The sequence below is a fragment of the Argentina silus genome, assembly GCF_951799395.1.
Source record: "Argentina silus genome assembly, chromosome: 4".
NCBI classification, from domain to species: Eukaryota; Metazoa; Chordata; class Actinopteri; order Argentiniformes; family Argentinidae; genus Argentina; species Argentina silus.
The window spans coordinates 26,173,678-26,193,847 of NC_139658.1; the positions used below are offsets into that span (position 1 = coordinate 26,173,678).

Here is a 20,170-nt window from a genome sequence, read left to right on the forward strand (position 1 = left end):
ACTATTACATACTATAGGCTACTACGGACAACAAGTGTAACCTACACTCATTTGGCTGCTTAGATACACTGTCTATCCATCAATCATAGCAACACCCTTCTGCATCTCACGGAATCAGACTCGTGGCAACACCATGTCTATCATATTTGTGAGAGACATAATCTCTGGGCTGTTCGGTATTTTACGTCCGTATGGACCAGCGCGGCCACAGATCCACACACACACACACACACACACACACACACACACACACACACACACGCACACACACACACACACACACACACACACACACACTGCGCCTTTACGCATAAAAACAATCAATGCTTCCTCCGGTCGGGGCGTAGCACTCAAGATACGCACAGTGTTCCGGTTTCTGGGATTGTGTTTGTCATTTCATCGCTGCACAACATGAAATCATTGCACGGACCGATGAGCCAATTTCCTCCGTTTGTGAAGTAGCTTTAGTTCATTCAACCACAGATTTAGACATGCGTGAAAGTGAAAATAAAGCACATATAGATTTGGACAGGAATTGATATGAAAGCCGTTTTCTATCATGCAAGCATATGAGCATTTTTTTTAAGTTGACCCATTTTACAGCTAGGCTACTCACCAATTTACCCTGCCCTGGCAGTACCGTGTTCGTGTGAATTGACCCATATCCAATGCGCAAACATCTTGACAGGAAAACAAAAAGAATGTTTTGTTACTGTGGTGTAGATTTCTAAAGAATGTCCTCCGAAGTGCACTTCCACAAAACTCAATCCATCGTTTGAAATATCCAACAGAAATCCATGCGTTTCGAAGAGGCTGAGCCCGACACCAGAACCGTGGGAGCGCAGAACCGTGGGAGCGCTGTCCAGTAGAAAGTGGTATTGAAAGTCTTTGGCTCTCCTAACTTTCGTTGCCTGCTAATTGCCAATAACTGGTATTGACCAGTGCATTATCATCCCTGGTTAGCTTTTAGGAAGTCTACTGATTTGGTTAAAGTGGACAGATGAGAAACACAATCCCACGCCCGAGCAACGGACACAGCTCTCTCCAGTCGATGGAGCGCAATCAGCGCCCACGGGATCTATTAGATCAGAAATGCAACGCAGAGAAATGCATATATAAAACGAGAGATTTGATCTCTGTCACTGACAACGGGATCAAACGGCGGGTGAGAGAGAGAGTGTGTTCAGAGTCGGTAGATCAGCCTCCAGTCCCGCAGGTCAGCGTTGGTCACTTCTGCTGTTATTCATTGGGTTTCACGTCGCTTCGACCACCTGCTACATTCCACTTCATGTCAGAGTTGGATTTGCTCGTTTTGGCAATGATGCCTGAATCCTGCAAACTTGTGCGTGCGTGTGCGTGTGCGTGTATCTATTTTCTTTTATTTTTATTTTTTTGAGGCAGGAATGTTGGATGCTCTAGAAAAGATCAGTGCGATAAATCGGTTCGGAATTAATTCAGTTCGGCTGGCATTCTCTTGCTTTAAACCAAAATACACCAGCCCGCATATGCCTCTGTCGACGATGAAGAGAGGCACATTCTCTCCGAAATATGTCAAAGCAACCAAATCACGAAGCTGCTCTGGTGCTGCTGTAGTACTGCTGTGGTATGAAGGCGTTTAATAGTTTTCGAGGGCGGAACAAACGATGTCCATGTTTCAGATGTGACGCCTCTTCTCTGACTCCAGGACAGTCACTGCGGTCCCCACGGTTGTGCTGTGGTCTCTGTTCTGAATTCCAGATGCCTGGACCAAGACCAAAGCGCAATAAAGACCAAAAAGTTATTTAAGCCCAGAGATTTGTTTCACTGAGATTTTGCACAGCTGTCTCAATCTTGAACCAAACCATCTCACCACAACTTGACTGCACAGATATTTCCCCCTTTCATGTGGTGTTTGCTTCCACCATAAGAATGATTCTCTAGGCCACTTGATATTCCAACATTTCGTTTTCCATCACTTGTGTCTCGTGACAGGACTGTTCAATACGGCCATTAGTCCAGACATGTCCATGCAGCCCCAGGAGGGCATCTACATCTACATCTAACATCAACAGAGTATTGAATGGTATGAAGGAGGAGATCCATTACTCATGTTTAAGAGCTCAGTTTAAGGTATGTATTATGTCATGTGCCCTCTCAGAGGAGGGCCGTTAAATCAATCCATCAATTTAATGAACACATCGCTCACAAGTGGCTGGAGGTCAGAGGAGGGTGGAGGGGTGGTGGGGGGATGGAGGGGTGGTGGGGTGGAGAGGTAGAGGGGTGGGAGGTGGGGGGGTGGGAAGGTGGAGGGGTGGGGTGGAGAGGTGGAGGGGTGGAGGGGTGGGGGGGTGGAGGGGTGGGGTGGAGAGGTGGGCAGGACGAAAGCTACACACACACCAGGCCCGGCGTCTGCAGGTCACACCTGTGGAGCGTTGGACAGACTCCACCTCCCCCTCCACAAGACCTTGACACGGCATGCTGGGAGGTGGATTATCCAGAAGCTCTCTGGGCCAGCAGGGCATCAGAACCGCTGAGTAGGACAGGCCTCACCAACACGGTCCTGAGGAACCTGTTCTGTCAACTCATCCTCAACAAAATGCAATGATTTCTACCTTTTATCTCCCCACCATAACGTCCCTGTCTCCACCCCTCCAGCCAGGACTCTGTTTCTAGTTTCTAAAAACTTTATTTTGAGGATGAATAGAAAACGGCTCACACAAGACGCTGTTGCTTAAAGTGGTCTTTCTGTATCAGCGCTTTAGGAGGTTGAGGCCAGGGAGCCTTCTAACTCTTCTAACTCTTCTAACTCTTGTTGGCCGTGTGGTGCTTTGAGGATATCATGTTAATACGCTGTGTTAGTGAGGTTCTGGTCTTGCTGGGCTTTGCAGGCTCAGGAGATTACATGTTTCAATTAGCCGTGGGGCGGAGGAAATTTAAGCCATGCTAATTCCAGTCCCCAATGCAAATCCTGCTGAACAGACTAACCACTGAGGCATAATCACCCGGCCCCAGATGGCTCCAATTTCATGGATACATTATTGAAATAATTCAGACGTATCCCTGCTTAGTCCAGAACTGTTTAGTGAAGCATGTTTAATTATTGACGTTTGTAAAAGTTGAAACCTGTTCACAGGGTGTGACTATCTCATCAAACAAACTTCTGCCGTAGATTGAAGACCCATCTCTTCAGGCTACATCTTAACTGTCCCTCCTAAAGACCTCTTAAAGTCCTAAAGTCCCTCCCCACTACCCCCCTGTACTAACTCTAACCCTAACCCTGGAGACCTCTTCACCCCCACTACCCCCCTGTACTAGCCCTAACCCTAGAGACCTCTTCACCCCCACTACCCCCCTGTACAGTTTCTCTATAGATAGATGATTCACTTACTTAAACAAATGTATTTGTTGTAAGTCGCTTTGGATAAAGGCGTCTGTTAAATGTCTAAAATGTAAATGTAAATGTAAACAAATGGTGGGCAGATCTTCACACTGTCATTCACATTATCTCCCCCCCCCCCCCCCCCTCTCTCTCTCTCCCCAATTTATGTTGGGGTTTTTTATGTTAGATTGCTATAAGTAGGAATATGTCTTGAATATGACCAGATTACCAACTAGTCTCCCCTCCACAGTGAGCGCTAGCTTGTGTCTGAAGGTTGACGAGCGTTGTTCCTTCAGTGAGGTGATAGCAGCCTCTGCTGGCTCCTCTCTGGTTCCCACACTGGTTCTCTCTCCTCAGCCTGAGCATCATGCACCTCTTAGCCCCAGCTGCCTGGGAATAGCCTAGCATTTCCTTTCTATCATTGATATTATGCTATAAAGGAGTTCCTGAAGAATGGCTGTCTGATAGCCTTCCTAGGTAATGATTTCAAGCAATTTTCTCCATTAATGTAACATATCCTAATTTAGCAAAGGGCATTCTCACTCAGAGGGTCGTATACATCAAAGTACTTCAAATTACAGCAGAGTAAATTGGTCTCCTTTATGTGCCGAGGCCAGCGTGATTCCAACCAGCCTGGAGCGGTACAGAACAGTCTCTCGTTTATTTAGTTGTTAGGTGGTGAGAGGTACCTGGAGAGAGAGCTAGGTATGAATAGTTAATGTTACCAACAGCCTTTGAGACGCTGATTAAACAGCTGTAGCACTCCATAGCCTCAGGGGTAGGGACACCGCCAAACGTGTCTGCTACCATTCCTCATTCCATTACATGCATAACATTGAGCCTGTCCTCCGATTTCTACCTCCATTAGCCTCCCCTGGCCGAGACCCAGACACCTCGGCAGACGTTTGCCTGCTCGTTTTCTTACTCAAACGAAGCTGTTCTTACGAACCTCCATTTTTTTGTTTCGCTTTTAATGTGTCTCTTTTTATGTATTTGGATTGCCATTTGTTTGTTGCAACACAGTAAGTTGCTCAGCTACAAGGAGCTAGTCCCACTTTCAATCAACTTAGCCCAGGTTATAACCCAATTTAGTCCAGGTCTTAGCCCAACTTAGCACAGGCATACTGCCTCTGGTCCAGGGGGTAAACCAGGGCTGGGCTGCACACTGCTACAATATCAATCAGGGAGATGCACTGTGGCTTTCAGCCTCTACATCAACTTTACATTCATCTACATCTAAGTGCTGTTAGTACTGTGAAGATGAGCCACGGTGTGTGTTTGTCTTTTAATAAATATATTGCGATGCAAACAAATTATATTAAAACATACATTTTCTCATTTGTTTGTGTTATCTCATTTTACTGCGCTAATTTGTACTCCACTGGCAATATAGGAGTTGAGTGGTGCCCTCTGCTGGAGAGAAGTAGAACCGCAGCAAGACTGCTGTTGATGAGGATGGGAGGATCACTCCAGAGACAGCAAAAGACAGAGAACGTGTTGCCTTAGTAACTGCAGATGGGTAGAGCAGTGTCTCTTCAGTCCCAGATCTGCTTGATCGTGTAGATCCATTGGTTCTCATCAGCATCAGAACAGAGGTGGAGGAGGAAAATCTAATTATGTTGGATATTGTTATTGTATTTACTGAAGATTGAATATACTGTATATCAGGGGAGGCTGATGGAGGTAGAAGGAGGACAGGCTCATTGTAATGCATGGAATGGAATGAAACACATGTTTGATCAAATTCCTTATTCCATTTCATGCATTACAATGAACCTGTCCTCCGATGTCTACCTCCACCAGCCTCCCCTGTCCTCCGATGTCTACCTCCACCAGCCTCCCCTGCTGTATATCTATATATGCTATATATATGCTGTATATAACTCTAATCTCGGAACCCCGAATCTCATCTAGTCTGATTTAGTGAGACTCATCAAACTCAATCAGTAGTCTTACTTCTAATGGGTCTTTAGTCGACTATGTTGCTAATGTGTTTGTCTAATTGTTTTTTCTAATGTGTTTTGCCTGCTTGATTTAATGATGTTGTGCTCTGCTCTTTTCATTTGATTGTCATGTTCTCAATCACTAGGATTGAGAGTGCCTGGTTTCCTTCCCTTTAATCTCTGTTACTATATGAGTTTTGTTATAGTTGGCCTAACAGAGTTTAATCAGCTAAATCTAGGTCTGAGCTGGGCACACACGTGAGGTTTGGATGTGTCCCTTCCTGCATCACTGCTAAAAAAACATGTCCTTCTGAAGACCTCCCACCAGCCAACCTACCTCAGTTTAATGACTGATCTGACCTTTACTGCCTGTTTGATATTACCTCTTGAGATATTTTTGGTTCCCATCATTACGACATTGAAGAAATCCTCAGTTATTTAAGCTGGATGTCTGTGCGTCGGTCTTGACTCTTGTTCATAACGCCAACTGTACCTAACTGTCCAGATGAAGACTATCCGAAATCAAAATTATATTTAGTTGTAAAAAAAATAAAAATACAATGACAAAAAAAAGTATGTTTTGATTGGTGCCAGGCTCATAGGAATAGAACCAGTGTATCTGTGTCCCTGCTGCTGTCCATCACCTGTGGTGCTGAACCACTTGGACATGATCGCTTTGTTCCGAACACGGTTTGGTGATGAACACGGTCAGCGTCGCTGTTTGTTTAGTTACTTTTTTAGCACCGAAATAATGTCCTGTTCTCTTGATAATAAAGAAAGTGGTGATTTCCTTCAGCAACTTTCACAGCAAACCAGCGTCATTTGCGTAAATTGGTCAATTCTCTAGTGCGCTGTTTCCCATTCCTGAACCCGGGTACGTCCCCTCCCCTCCTCTCCCTCCCTCCTCTCCCCTCCTCTCCTCTCCTCTCCTCTCCTCTCCTCTCCTCTCCTCTCCTCTCCTCTCCTCTCCTCTCCCTCCTCTCCTCTCCTCTCCTCTCCTCTCCTCTCCTCTCCCTCCTCTCCTCTCCTCTCCTCTCCCTCCCTCCCCTCCCCTCCCCTCCCTCCCTCCCTCCCCTCCCTCCCTCCCCTCCTCTCCCTCCCTCCCTCCTCTCCTCTCCTCTCCCTCCCTCCCCTCCCTCCCCTCTCTCCTCTCCTCTCCTCTCCTCTCCTCTCCTCTCCTCTCCTCTCCTTCCCTCCCCTCCTCCCTCCCCTCCCCCCCTCCCGGCCGCTCCGCTCCGCCGTCTGCGCAGGGACGTTCATAATGGCGGCCGTGCTGAAGATGCGCCCAGGTTTGGGAAAATGAAGCGAAGAAGAAGTTATTCATTTTAAGAAAAACTCCGGGGTTTCCCTTTTTCTGTCCAAACCAGCGGCTTTCCTCCAGGTTGACTTGTACTTTTGGACCTTGGTGCCCCGAAATGATGAAGCTCAAGTCGAACCAAACCCGGACATACGACGGGGATGGTTACAAGAAGCGGGCCGCCTGCCTGTGCTTCAGGAGCGAGAGTGAGGAGGAGGTGAGGCCGGGGATGGCGGGGGGGAGCAGGCCGCGCCTCAGGAAAGCACCGATAGCATTCCTAGCGGCTAACCTGCTAGCTAGCTAACGTACCTCCTCAACTCCACTGACAGCCTCAGGAACGGAACGTGGGGCTGCTATCAAAGCTTTTATTCACACTAATTGAACTAAAATAACGTTAGCTAGTCACATCGTGTTGGATTGATTATTAACAGTTGAGCTGGGTTAGCTTAGCTACCGTGCTATTAGCCTAGCTAGCTAGCGACAGGCCAGTGGTTTTGTTGGTTACTGAAGGGAATCGTTGGCTGTTTCGCCATCACTTCACTTGGCTGGAGAGTGATTCTGGTTGAGAATGAGCATTTCCATGTCAGAGATGAACGGGTAGGTGCTGTGGAGAGGTTGGTGTCCCCACGGTGCTTGTGATGAGACTATTAATGCGTTAATCAGACAGGAGGACATGGATGATCTGATGATCTGATGATCTGGAGGCAGACGGGCGTGTGGCTGCTAACACCAGCCCCTCTCCTACCACCAGGCCCTCTCCTACCACCAGGCCCTCTCCTACCACCAGGCCCTCTCCTACCACCAGCCCCTCTCCTACCACCAGCCCCTCTCCTAACACCAGCCCCTCTCCTACCACCAGCCCCTCTCCTAACACCAGCCCCTCTCCTACCACCAGCCCCTCTCTTACCACCAGCCCCCCACCAGCCCCTCTCTTACCACCAGCCCCCCACCAGCCCCTCTCCTACCACCAGCCCCTCTCCTAACACCAGCCCCTCTCCTACCACCAGCCCCTCTCCTACCACCAGCCCCTCTCCTACCACCAGCCCCTCTCCTAACACCAGCCCCTCTCCTACCACCAGCCCCTCTCCTAACACCAGCCCCTCTCCTAACACCAGCCCCTCTCCTACCACCAGCCCCTCTCCTACCACCAGCCCCTCTCCTAACACCAGCCCCTCTCCTACCACCAGCCCCTCTCCTAACACCAGCCCCTCTCCTAACACCGGCCCCTCTCCTAACACCGGCCCCTCTCCTACCACCGGCCCCTCTCCTACCACCAGCCCCTCTCCTAACACCAGCCCCTCTCCTACCACCAGCCCCTCTCCTAACACCAGCCCCTCTCCTAACACCAGCCCCTCTCCTACCACCGTCAGCAGACTGGCTACAGCCACTGTTGGTCACCATGTAATCATTTGGTCCTACTGGTTTTCATAGATATATGTTAGATTATTGAGGATAATGAATCACTTGTAACCTGTGTGAGGCAATGATGCTTTCATGAACTGAAATGGTGACTTTGCAGTCTACAGTCAATACCAACCGTCAAAGGACTGACTTCTGTTAGGCCTAATTGAAGTCAGTCAATCAATCAGTCAGTCAGTTAAAGTGGATCAACGCTGTCATCTCCTTGCAGGTGTTGTTGGTGAGTAGTAGTCGTCACCCTGACAAGTGGATTGTTCCTGGCGGGGGAATGGAGCCTGAAGAGGAGCCTAATGTTGCAGCCACACGAGAAGTGTGTGAAGAGGTAGGTTCTTCCTGACGACGTCTTCCTGATTGTCCGGTGATGTTGATGTTTACAGCTGTAAGTGTCATGACTGAGACCTCACGTCAATCACGGTCATTCTGTTAGTGCCCCCCTGAGACGATGACCCCTATCTTTGCCTATGGTGACCACAAGCATCACAACTTGACATGTTTGATAGGTTGTGGAAACTCAGCATGGGGTTTCTAACTGTATTCCTCGTTGGTGAAAGCATGCCCACTTATAAGACATAAAACCCAGCCCGTCGGGGCACAGCAGGCATCCTGTTTACATCTACTGGGGAAGCATAGCAACATGAAAGCACCTTGTGTGTCCCAGCATCATGTTACACAGGAGTGTTAAAGGGCCACGGGTGCAATAGTGAGGTTAAACCCTGCCCTCTGGATGAATAGTGAGGTTAAACCCTGCCCTCTGGATGAATAGTGAGGTTAAACCCTGCCCTCTGGATGAATAGTGAGGTTAAACCCTGCCCTCTGGATGCCGTGGCTGCAGGACAGACGTCCTGTCTGGATTCTAATCAACAGGAACACAGTTGCCTTTCACTGTTGATCATTTCTGTTGTTTGTTTATAGATACTGAACACAATGTGTTATGTAACTGAACATTGACATCCAGTGTTTTCACAAGGCAAAGACGGTTGCTTTTATCCAGAGCAGGCCGGTCCAAGCAAGGACAAGCCTTGGGTTCCAGGAAGCAGTTTTAGACGAGAAACGTCTCTATAAATGATGCAGGTCACTAAGACATGTACATGTCTAGTCTCCTCTGCTCAGCTGTCCGTCAAGACTGCTGTGTCACTTTAGCTTTTGACCTTTCTCTGATGACATCACTGCCATAGCGTCTAGCCAGATAGGAGGCGTCAGGAGGGTCTTTGGGAGCAGAGAAGCATCAGAGGACATGGTCAGAGGGCCAGCAGGGCTTTGGGTTTCAGCAACTCCTGACAGACAGACCTTTGGTGGGTCATCATTGCATAAAGATTAGACCCCACCCCCTTATCCCCTATGATCCACCACACTGGATGCTGACAGCCTCCCCTCCCCTGGCTGTAGAGAGACGTGTAGAGAGACCTCATCTCAGCTCCACAAGTCTGTTCAGGTGTCGCCAGGTAGCGAGGCCGGCCGTAGAGGCATCACCAGCGGCAGTTCCTAAGCCTCTTACTGCACGGTGTGTGTGGTAATGGGTCATGGTAATCCCTGCTAAGTCGTTCTGATGGCCATATGACAGGTGATGGCTGCTTATGCTTGCTGGGTCTGAGTCCTGCTAGGGATGACAGACACAGATAGTAGCAGGTCAGGGGTCAGGGGTTAGGGGTTGGGACAGGGTCTTGCTGTGTTAAGTCTCTCGACTTAACACAGCCAGCCGGGTTCCCAACAGTGAGGCTACTGCTGCATAGGGAGGAACCCAGCCCTACAGGTCACCTTCTAAATGATAACCTGCTATCATTATTGCCATGAATCCTTAAGAGGAGGTGATAGACCAGTCTTTTAGAACAAGGCTACCCACGGCCCCTTCTTTTGTCATCAGTGTGTGTTGGTTGTCTCTCCTGAGGCCGGGGGTGAAGGGTGTGGGATTGAGGCTCTGGCCACAGAGTCAACGTTTATTTCTGGACTGAAACCAGAAGCTGAAGAAGATGCTGTGAGGATGTCAGCGGTGGGTTATGTATCTGAACCTGGCCGTCAACCCCACTGTCTCTGACAGACAAGACGCGTTGCCAAATTCCATGTTAGACCCCATCACACTTTTTTAGATCCGGAATGATTGGAATAATAAACATGGCAAATGTATTAAATATTGCATTACTATAATGCTAATTCCTGCCTAATCCTTTAAGATTTATGGTACAACTGTGCCTGACCGATCCTTTCAGATCTGCACAATAGTTTGTTTGTACGGTGGCCTACTGATGCTGTCACTGGTTTTATGATCAGATGGAGACAGTCTTGACCTTGTTTACTGCTGTTTAACATGTCTTGACCTGACCTGACTTGTTTGTTTAACAGGCAGGTGTGAAGGGGACTTTAGGTCGCTTAGTCGGAATATTTGAGGTGAGTTTGGTTTGTTTTTATTAAGATTTTGACACACTCTTTAACGAATTTAGCAAATTCTAAATGGGCAGTATTTAATAATGAGGCAGGGAGGAAGGATTTGTGTTTCTGTAGATTGAATAATAAAAAGATGGAAATGATGTTTTACAGAACCGAGAAAGGAAACACCGGACCTACGTGTACGTCCTCATGGTGACGGAGCTGCTGGATGACTGGGAGGACTCCGTCAACATCGGTGAGTCAAACAGGAGTAGAGCATCATGGGAACACTCCTGAGCTCTGGTCACCTGACCTCTAAACAGCCTTGTTGTTCCTGTGTTGAGACTACCGTACGTAGAGCCTCTGCCTTTATGGCCCGTCAATATAGAACATTAGAACATTACCATCTACAGTCCCCTGGAACATTAGAACATTACCATCGTTATCACTGCTTGTGAAGCAGATTGGTTTGAGCAGCGCTGTGTTGTTGTTGATGTTGTTGTTGTCTCGTGTCCTAACATGCACTACAGTGGTGTCTTCTGGTCTGTCCACAGGGAGGAAAAGGGAATGGTTTAAAATAGACGATGCCATACAGGTGTTGCTGTGTCACAAGCCTGTGCAGGCCACCTACTTCCAGGCCCTCCAGGAGGCCTGCCTGACCAGCAACGGGACGCCCCTGGTGGCCTCGCTGGGCGGGGACCTGTCCCCCACCTACAGCATCAACCAGAGCTCCGTGTCGGGGATCAGATAACTACCACAACGCCGCCCGCCCGGAGCGCCCGGACCGCCCGGAGCTACGCCACCACTCTCGCTCTTACTTCCGTTGGGGTTTTTTTTTCTTTTCTTTTTTCTCCTTCTCTTCTTCTTCTTGTTTTTGTCTCAGTAATAACATGGTTTGCCTTGCCAGTGTTGTGGCGCAGACTTGACAAGTGTTGGGTGAAGATTCTGAAACACTTTGTAAATGTAAATGTCATTTTTGACCCCTTTTTTGTTCTTTCTTTTTATTGACAATTGCATGACGTCCCTCACTCCCTCGTCCCCCTCACGTCCTTCCCAGCCCTTAGCGTGGTGTTTATTGAATGCAAGAACTACTTTTTACTGTTGTGATGTAAACGTGTATACTTAGTGCTTTCGTGGTCTTTTTAATGTCTTTTCTTTCGGTTCTTCTCTGTGAATGAATGTGCCCCTCTCAAGGACAGGAAACACTCTCTGTATCTGATTGGACAGAGTGGTGGGAAGTGACTTGTTTTGCATGATGAGCACAGTTCTGTTCTGTGATACACAAGCGGCTGACCTGTGACTGGTTGTGCAACAGATAGTCTTTTGTAGTCTTTGAATTGTCCTCATTTGGCTCCTGGATGTGGTTGTTGATGTTGAGATGTCACAGGTTTATCTGAAAGACAAGGCCCTCTTCTTCACATGGATCTGATCCACCAGTGTACAGCGTCTCCCTGGGTCTGAACGCTAGCCAAACAACCACTGCAACTTTCCCTTTTTGGAGAGAAAAATTATAGAAGGAATGTCTGTTCAACTAAATATGTAGAAAAACAGATCCTTGTAGAGAATGTTATTTCTCTACAGAGTAACTTTACCCACTAATGCTCCTTCCCTCTGGCGATTCAGGACGTGAGTGGCTGAGTGACTGAGTCTTCCTCTGTACCTTGAACACCAGGACTGGAAAGATAGATTTCACAACAATGGGAATGGCCATTCCTCCACCCCACACATCACCTCTTATTCAGACCAGTTCAATGTTTCCAGATGTGTTAATCCTCAGTTTCATTTAAGTTAATAGCAATTGTTTACATTGTGTTCATAACATTTATTTTCCACTTTAAACAAGCACTAGACAGGTATTTTAGATGACTTTTTAGAGCCCTTCTCAGTGTGGTCATGATTTAGTTTTTCTGTACCCTTCCTTCTGTAGTGTGTACTCTGCATCCCCAGACACTCAAACTCCTGCTTGACATTGAAAGTAAAGGAATCTAAAATGCTGTCTTTGGCAAGATGCAGAACAAACAAGCCTTGTACAGTTTGAGACCTCGTTTTTAACCTGTAAAAATGCTTTTGGATACTAGTTTTTGTTTCTCTTCAACGTCTGGCAAAAGTCTCTTTAGCTGACCTCCTATACTTGCCTTGATGTGGCATGGAGCAGTTGGCTCAATACTGTGAAACTGGAGGCGCTGTAGATAGATAGCATGGAAGACGGTTTTATTGTAAATTGTTTATTTCTGTATAGATCAAAGAGAGTACACATGACAAACATTTCTCAGACGCATTTGTGAGTGCTACACGTCACCCATGGCTATAGGAGTGGACTTGATCCCAACGGTGGCATTGGCTTTGAAGTTGGTTTTGAGTTATCTTTGATAAACAGTACATCTAAGGCTAAAGAACACGTAATATTGGCGTTGGGAGGGTGGGTGTTAAGAGCCTATTTAATATGAAGTCTATTGTTAGAGCTGTCTCAAAAGTCTCAAACGTTCCACAAACAACCTAATCCAAACCTGAGTGTGAGACGCCTTCATGAAGTAGGGTCCGTCATCTCTTCAGTGGTTGAAATACAAAATGGCGTCGCGTCGCGTCAGCTCAGCTCCGTCTCTGACCTCTGGTCTCCCACTGAGCTGGTCCTGAACCACTTTATAATCTCAGACGGAATGACACGGTTTAGGCCCGCATTCCAATTGACAATGACGTTATCTTTAAAGATAAAAGTTGGTTTAAATTCAAACCCTACAAATATCCCCCCTCTCACCGAGACTTTGAGCCTGTTCTACTGCTGTGTTGAGTTAGGGTGCGGTGGGGTCAAAGTCTTGGTTTATAGTTCCTGCTACTTCTGTTTGAGCGGAAACAGGTTTTCTGCTCCAATAGGACGGCCTGATCAAACTGTAGCTGGAATGGCCAAGCCTCTGTGTCTGACGAGGGATTCCTTTCGAGCACGGCTGGACGGGGATGAGGACGGGGATGAGGGGGCGAGGCCGTGGCGACTACTGTCAACATGAATGTGCGGATGATGTCCAGGTGTAACAGCCCATGAATGAACAACGATGACCACTTGTTCTTTAACCTTTTTTCTGTTTGTTCTTCTATCACTTCTCTTGTGTTTTTGACAGGATAAGGTGGTGTACATACTGTAGCTGAAGCACCTGACAGCCCAAGACCCTGTTAGAACCTTAACCTCCAAGACCCTGTTAGAACCTCAACCTCCCAGGCCCTCTGTTAGAACCTCAACCTCCCAGGCCCTCTGTTAGAACCTCAACCTCCCAGGCCCTCTGTTAGAACCATAACCTCCAAGGCCCTGTTAGAACCTCAACCTCCCAGGCCCTCTGTTAGAACCTCAACCTCCCAGGCCCTCTGTTAGAACCTCAACCTCCCAGGCCCTCTGTTAGAACCTCAACCTCCAAGGCCCTGTTAGAACCTCAACCTCCAAGGCCCTCTGTTAGAACCTCAACCTCCCAGGCCCTCTGTTAGAACCTCAACCTCCCAGGCCCTCTGTTAGAACCTCAGGCTTCAGTCGTCATTAAATCTGTAATTTCTTTCCCCCTTTCCTCTCATCTAACAAAGTTCTGCCTCCTCAGTCAGAACGGGTAATGGAAGTTAAGTTGAGGTGCAAGGGGATTTAGAAAGTATTCAACATTTCCTCATGTTTAGGAGAGGTCTATTTCTGCCCTGCTGGACTCCTTCAGAAACGCATCCTTCCTCTATTTCATGAGATGATTTTTGATGATTTGATGGATGACACCAATAGATAGACAGCAGTGAGAGCCTTGTGAAGAAAAGAAAGGATGTGTTGTAAAGGGTTCCAACATGGCCGCTGGCCGAGGTCCTTCACCTACGGTCGTACGCCTTCTATAGTCACATGACCACTGAAACAATGATTGGAGCCATCTAGTGGTCAGATATTGTACTACATCACACAGTGAACTCCACTTTAAAGGCTGTTTAGATGGAAGTCATGTCTGTGGTAATAGTTGCATAGTATTGGGACAGCACCCACTCTAATGCATTTTTAACCTTTTACTCTCAGATCATCTGTAGTTGGGGATGACTGCTAAGTTGTGAAAGTTGAGGAACAACGCCTAAATTCCCTGAAAAAGAAAGAAGCAATTATACATGTATTAAACATGTGTTCACAGACGAGCCCCAGACCGTAGCCTTGAAGTTCCCCATGTCTGATGTCATTGTTTCCTCCCAGGTGTCACTGGAACGTTCCTCTCCCTCTCTCTCTGTCATTTGGGACGGTGGAATAAACCAGTGTGATCAGACTGAAGATTGTAATATAAATGTGCCAACAAATAAACACCAGTATTTCACATCCAGAGTCCGTTGTCTTTGATGGTGATTATGGGTCTGATGCTTTGAGTGGAGGGGAAACAGTTATGCATTCACCAGCATAACATTTCTGCAGAGCATGCTGTTCTGTACGTTACCTCTAGAGTTCTTAATCCTCAGGGAAGGACGAAGGTCCTGCATAAGTAGTACAGATTGGTACATTGGGCTGAAGGTAAACATTAAACCAGTCTGCCTCTGACCACATCCCTAACCCTCTGACCACAGCCCTCATCCAGGGTTCTAGGACCGTGGTAAAGGGGCCTAACCCTAACCCTCTGACCACAGCCCTCATCCAGGGTTCTAGGACCGTGGTAAAGGGGCCTAACCCTAACCCTCTTACCACAGCCCTCATCCAGGGTTCTAGGACCGTGGTAAAGGGGCCTAACCCTAACCCTCTGACCACAGCCCTCATCCAGGGTTCTAGGACCGTGGTAAAGGGGCCTAACCCTAACCCTCTTACCACAGCCCTCATCCAGGGTTCTAGGACCGTGGTAAAGGGGCCTAACCCTAACCCTCTGACCACAGCCCTCATCCAGGGTTCTAGGACCGTGGTAAAGGGGCCTAACCCTAACCCTCTGACCACAGCCCTCATCCAGGGTTCTAGGACCGTGGTAAAGGGGCCTAACCCTAACCCTCTGACCACAGCCCTCATCCAGGGTTCTAGGACCGTGGTAAAGGGGCCTAACCCTAACCCTCTGACCACAGCCCTCATCCAGGGTTCTAGGACCGTGGTAAAGGGGCCTAACCCTAACCCTCTGACCACAGCCCTCATCCAGGGTTCTAGGGCCGTAGTGAAGGGACCTAACCCTAACCCACGTCAGTCCGTCCAGGCTGATGTGGCAGCAGTCCTGTTGCTGCCTTCCTCACCTGGTCATCCTCCTCTCCTGGTAATGCTCCCAGAACAGAGTGCTGGACGTGGATCACTCTGGGGACCTTCATCCTGACCATATCTGAAGCGGGGAGAGGAATAAGGGATGTCCTTGATGTTTGTCTCAGATCAGAGGAATAAGGGATGTCTGATCGTAGTCTGAGGGGTTTTGGTTCCTCCAGTTCACTTAACGTATCAGACTATGATCCATAAACAAAGGAAGGGCATCACAAACACTGATGGTTGGTTTCTCTGGAGACCATCACAGAAGGAGCAGAATTATTGTATCCAACTGCTTCTACGTCTGAACACGTTCTGTCCTGGTTTGCCTCCTCATTAACATGTCTAATATGGTGCCTGGATGTTCAGCTGCTGTACAGGCATCATGTCCTGACTGAACCACTGGCCGTGTACTTTCTGAAGTGTTTAGTATAAAGATGAACATCTTCACACCCAATGATTCAATTCCCAAAAACTGTATGCAGATCTAATACGCATCAGGGGTATCGACAAAGCTGGCAGAAAGAAGAACAAATACAAAAGTTGTGTTTTTGTTTTTTATTGTACAGAAATGTAGAGAAATTTACTGAGGAGGCTGCTGTCCTCGTCCACGTCCGAAGCCACCTCTCTGGAGGGAGAGAGAGAGAGAGAGAGGGAGGGAGAGAGAGGGAGGGAGAGAGAGGGAGGGAGGGAGAGGGAGGGAGAGAGGGAGAAAACAATTAGCCGCTGCAAGTGTCCCAGCTTGGTTGTCAGGAAAACGCAATTATACAATACATCCTTTATTCTACATTACATCCCTTTCACACTAAGCTGCGCTGCTGTACTGACTGCCTTAGATATCCACCCATCCTCACTGAGCTGAGCTGGGTTAGGGTGAGCTGAGCTGAGCTGGGTTAGGGTGAGCTGAGCTGAGCTGGGTTAGGGTGAGCTGAGCTGGGTTAGGGTGAGCTGAGCTGGGTTAGGGTGAGCTGAGCTGGGTTAGGGTGAGCTGAGCTGAGGGGACAATGGGAATATCTGAGCCAGCAGAGTGAGTGAGTGTGTGTGTGTGTGTGTGTCAGCACAATGGTGGGAAGGACAATAAAGTGTCACTACTGTCTCAATTCATTCCACACATCTGACTCATGTATAGAGTGGAATGCATGGAAAGAGGAACAGATATCGAACACGTATGTTTGATATCATTCTTCAATCCATGCATTGAGTCAGTCCTCCGATTTCTACCTCCCCCAGCCTCCCCTGAGAGGTCACGGGGCGGTACTTACAAACTGGAACTCTGTGGCAGCTCCAGCCCCAGCCTCCGCCTTCTTGTCAGCACCGGCTGAAACAAAGACACAATAAACACTTCCTGTTCCTGCTGGAGGCTTCAGCTGCCTTCTACACTCATACAACATCACACACACACACACACACACACACACACACCACCACCACCACCACAACATCATTTCATGTTGTCATCCGAGTGCGACACCACTTTAACCCTGAATTAACCCTTTATCATAAATGTTTTTATCATAATAATAATAAATCATCTTCCTCTCTCCAGCCCTGTGACTGCCAATGGAATCTGTTCTCATGGAAGCTTTCACTTACGATGATTTATAGTTGATTCACTTGCTGAGACAAATGTACTTATTGTAAGTCGCTTTGGATAAAAGTGTGTAAATGTGAATCGTTGATGCATCATGTCTCGTCTGTCAGCTGGACTTACGTGGGGCAGCAGATCTCCTGTACGTGTCCCTGTCCGCCTCCCCGCGGTTCAGCCGCGCGGGCCTCTCTCCCTCCATACCTGGAGACAACAACCAGCAGCACTCAGCTCTCTGTACAACACTCCACACACACACACACACACACACATATACCAGGAGAGGCACCAATCGGAGGACGTGCTCATTGCAACACTTGGGAGTCAGGAACGGGATCAAACCTGTGTTTGAGAACATTCCTCATTCCGTGCATTACAATGAGCCCGTCCTCTGATTTCTACCTCCTCCAGCCTCCCCTGCTAGAGATCCCAGACAGACAATCAGATGACAGTGTGATCAAGACTGATGACAAATCAATGTGTGTGTGTGGACTTACTCTTGGGCCTGTGTGTGTGTGTGTGTGTATGTGGTCCTACCCTTGGGCCTGTGTGTGTGTGGACCTACCCTTGGGCCTGTGTGTGTGTGGTCCTACCCTTAGGTCTGTGTGTGTGTGTGTGTGTGTGTGTGGTCCTACCCTTGGGCCTGGGCCTGGCGGTCTCAGGGCGGGTCTGGCGACGGAGGGTGGCGGGGACAATCTCTGGGGGCAGGTGCAGGAAGTCCCTCAGGTACTGGATGCCCTCATTGGTCAGGTACCAGTAAAAGTGACGCCAGGCAAACTGCTCCTTCACGTACCCACATGACTTCAACGACTGAAACACACACACCTCCATCTGTACACTCCACCACAACTCCCAACAGAGACACTCAACATCTCTGAATATAAGACACTGTCTAACGCACTGCTCTCAGATCAGCTGCTGTAACTACACCACCACAAACTTTTCTAACTCATTACAAAAACACAGCAAAAGTCTTTCTGAAGCTTCACTTCAGTCTCTCCCCTTAGCAGAGACTCAGTCCTGTCTGGGTCCAGGTCAACACCTGTACCCTCACCTCACCCCCACAGCCCCCAACCCCTGCATCACCAGCAGAGGGCAGGCCTGGCCTACAGACACCTCCACCCCCTCAGGAGACCCGCTCCTCTCACCTGCATCGCCTTCATCACATGCAGGTTGGGGACGTTCTTGTCGGCCAGCTCGGGGTGCTTGGGCAGATGCACGTCCTTCTTGGCCACCATGACGCCCTCCTTGAAGAGGAGCTCATAGATGGCGATGCGGTTCTTCTTGGGCATCAACATCTGGTGAAACACAGCAAAGCAGCTCCTGAGTTTACAGCATGAAGACGTGGTTAGCCTAGCTTTAGCGGTCGGGGTTAGAGAGCTGCTCTGGCCGTCCCGTCGGGGACCAGGACGCTGGTGAACACACCGCTACTGTCCAGCTGTCTACGGGCTACAGCGGGCCTGGGCCGGGGCCTGAGCCGGTCCTCCAGGCTGGTATCTGCCCCCCCGGGCTGACTGATGTTTCAGAGCCACATCGCGGACAGAACCGCGGCTCTCAGCGGCTACTGAGTCCTGAAGCTAACGGAGGGAAGCGGCGGTGTTTCAGCATCAATATCGCTTCATTTGCGCCGTTCACAAAAAACAATATGTGAACGTTTTCAACAAAGACATAAACATCAAACTAGAAATGAGCGTCATTATGTTCAGTAATGGAAGATGTTCGAGATTTAATCAGATTTTTCTGCCGGTTATTTCTCACCTTTACACTCGCTAAGAGACCGGAGCCGGAAAGAAAGATGGAGGATGTTCAGGACCGTTTATGTCCAGACGACGAACCTGCAGCGCCGCCTACCGGCCAGGAGGAGGAGCCTACCGGCCAGGAGGAGGAGCCTACCGGCCAGGAGGAGGGGCCTACCGGCCAGGAGGAGGGGCCTTACGGCCAGGAGGAGGGGCCTTACGGCCAGGAGGAGGGGCCTTACGGCCAGGAGGAGGAGCCTACCGGCCAGGAGGAGGAGCCTACCGGCCAGGAGGAGGAGCCTACCGGCCAGGAGGAGGAGCACCACCTACCGGCCTGGAGGAGTGGCGCCACCGCCATCTGCCGACCTGGAGGGGCAGTGCAACAGACGACATTAAAGCAACAATTAATTTTTGCTATGCGTTGTGATGATGTAGGCTACAGAATCGTAAATTATCGATGATAGTATTATTTTGTGCAGATTAATTTTTGTTTTCTACGGAGCTCGGGAAGGGAGGTATTTGTTTTAACTTGTTTTTGAGCTCTCTTTCAATTGTCTCTCGTTGGACCATCCCCCACCGGGCGCCTCGCCGCCCCCTGCGTGCGTGCGTGCGTGTGTGCGCGCCCCCAAGAAAGCCCTGGCTGTCAGCGGTCGAGACGGGAGTCCACCGATCTGTCTTTGCAAAAAAGAAAACATTCGGGAATGTACATAGAAGTTGGACACGTCCTGTTTCGTTCTCTGGTATGTGACGCTTGTATGTTTAATATAATATATGGTTTTATTATATTTGAGCTCTTTGTTTGTTTTTGTTCTAAGGCAAGTGCCGCGCATCTCTGCTGTAACCCGGGGCTGTAACGTACCACTATACTAGCAGTTTAAACCGTTAGGTATGTTAGGATAAGTCCGACATAACTTTGGTAATTGGTTTAACCACAGACGGCTATCCTCAGGTTTAGGCTTGAAATGCAGAAAGCGATGAATGATGAAGGGAGGATTCACGATGAGAGTCAGAAAGTAGCGATTCCAGCGGGTGAGAGAGAGGAGGACGGGCACGGTGGCGCGCCTGCTGCTGCTGCTGCTGCTGCTTTACAACAAAGGCGTGTTCCGGCAGACGGAGGCTCTGGCCCACAGACGGCTGGCTGTTCCACCAGCTCAGTGTTTAATAACCTGAAGAGTTCTCCTCTCTCTTGAACCATTTACAAAAACAACCCCAGTCCGTCAGTGGTTTAGTGTAGCGGACCTCTGTCTGCAGAGAGTCGCTCATCAGAGCCC

General features: G+C 48.7%; 3 protein-coding genes across 4 annotated transcripts in view; 2 read left to right on the top strand and 1 right to left on the bottom strand.

The window, feature by feature from the left end:
* The first annotated feature begins 6,554 nt into the window (after nucleotides 1-6,554).
* Nucleotides 6,555-12,244, top strand: LOC310803794 (diphosphoinositol polyphosphate phosphohydrolase 1-like). 2 transcript variants are annotated; one of them, XM_083668688.1, is made up of 5 exons: nucleotides 6,555-6,815; nucleotides 8,229-8,339; nucleotides 10,355-10,399; nucleotides 10,550-10,634; nucleotides 10,909-12,244. In XM_083668688.1, exons 1-5 carry the CDS (start codon nucleotides 6,717-6,719, stop codon nucleotides 11,127-11,129), a joined length of 561 nt encoding a protein of 186 aa, XP_083524814.1. In that variant the 5' UTR covers nucleotides 6,555-6,716; the 3' UTR covers nucleotides 11,130-12,244. The 2 variants fall into 2 exon arrangements, with proteins under 2 accessions (XP_083524814.1, XP_083524815.1); XM_083668689.1 differs by having other exon boundaries at nucleotides 10,933-12,244.
* A 3,877-nt stretch (nucleotides 12,245-16,121) lies between these two features.
* Nucleotides 16,122-18,983, bottom strand: LOC310803795 (small ribosomal subunit protein eS10-like). Its single transcript, XM_083668690.1, has 6 exons — nucleotides 18,922-18,983; nucleotides 18,312-18,461; nucleotides 17,799-17,973; nucleotides 17,290-17,367; nucleotides 16,841-16,896; nucleotides 16,122-16,206 (listed from the first exon to the last, which is right to left on the bottom strand). The coding sequence occupies exons 2-6, from the start codon at nucleotides 18,459-18,461 to the stop codon at nucleotides 16,162-16,164; spliced, it is 504 nt and encodes a 167-aa protein (XP_083524816.1). The 5' UTR covers nucleotides 18,922-18,983; the 3' UTR covers nucleotides 16,122-16,161.
* A 526-nt stretch (nucleotides 18,984-19,509) lies between these two features.
* Nucleotides 19,510-20,170, top strand: part of LOC310803784 (protein kinase C and casein kinase substrate in neurons protein 1-like) — a 31,206-nt gene continuing 30,545 nt past the window's right edge. Inside the window, exon 1 of the mRNA XM_083668669.1 lies at nucleotides 19,510-19,639. The gene's annotated coding sequence lies outside the window, so the exon portion shown is untranslated. The remainder of the gene's footprint in view (nucleotides 19,640-20,170) is intronic.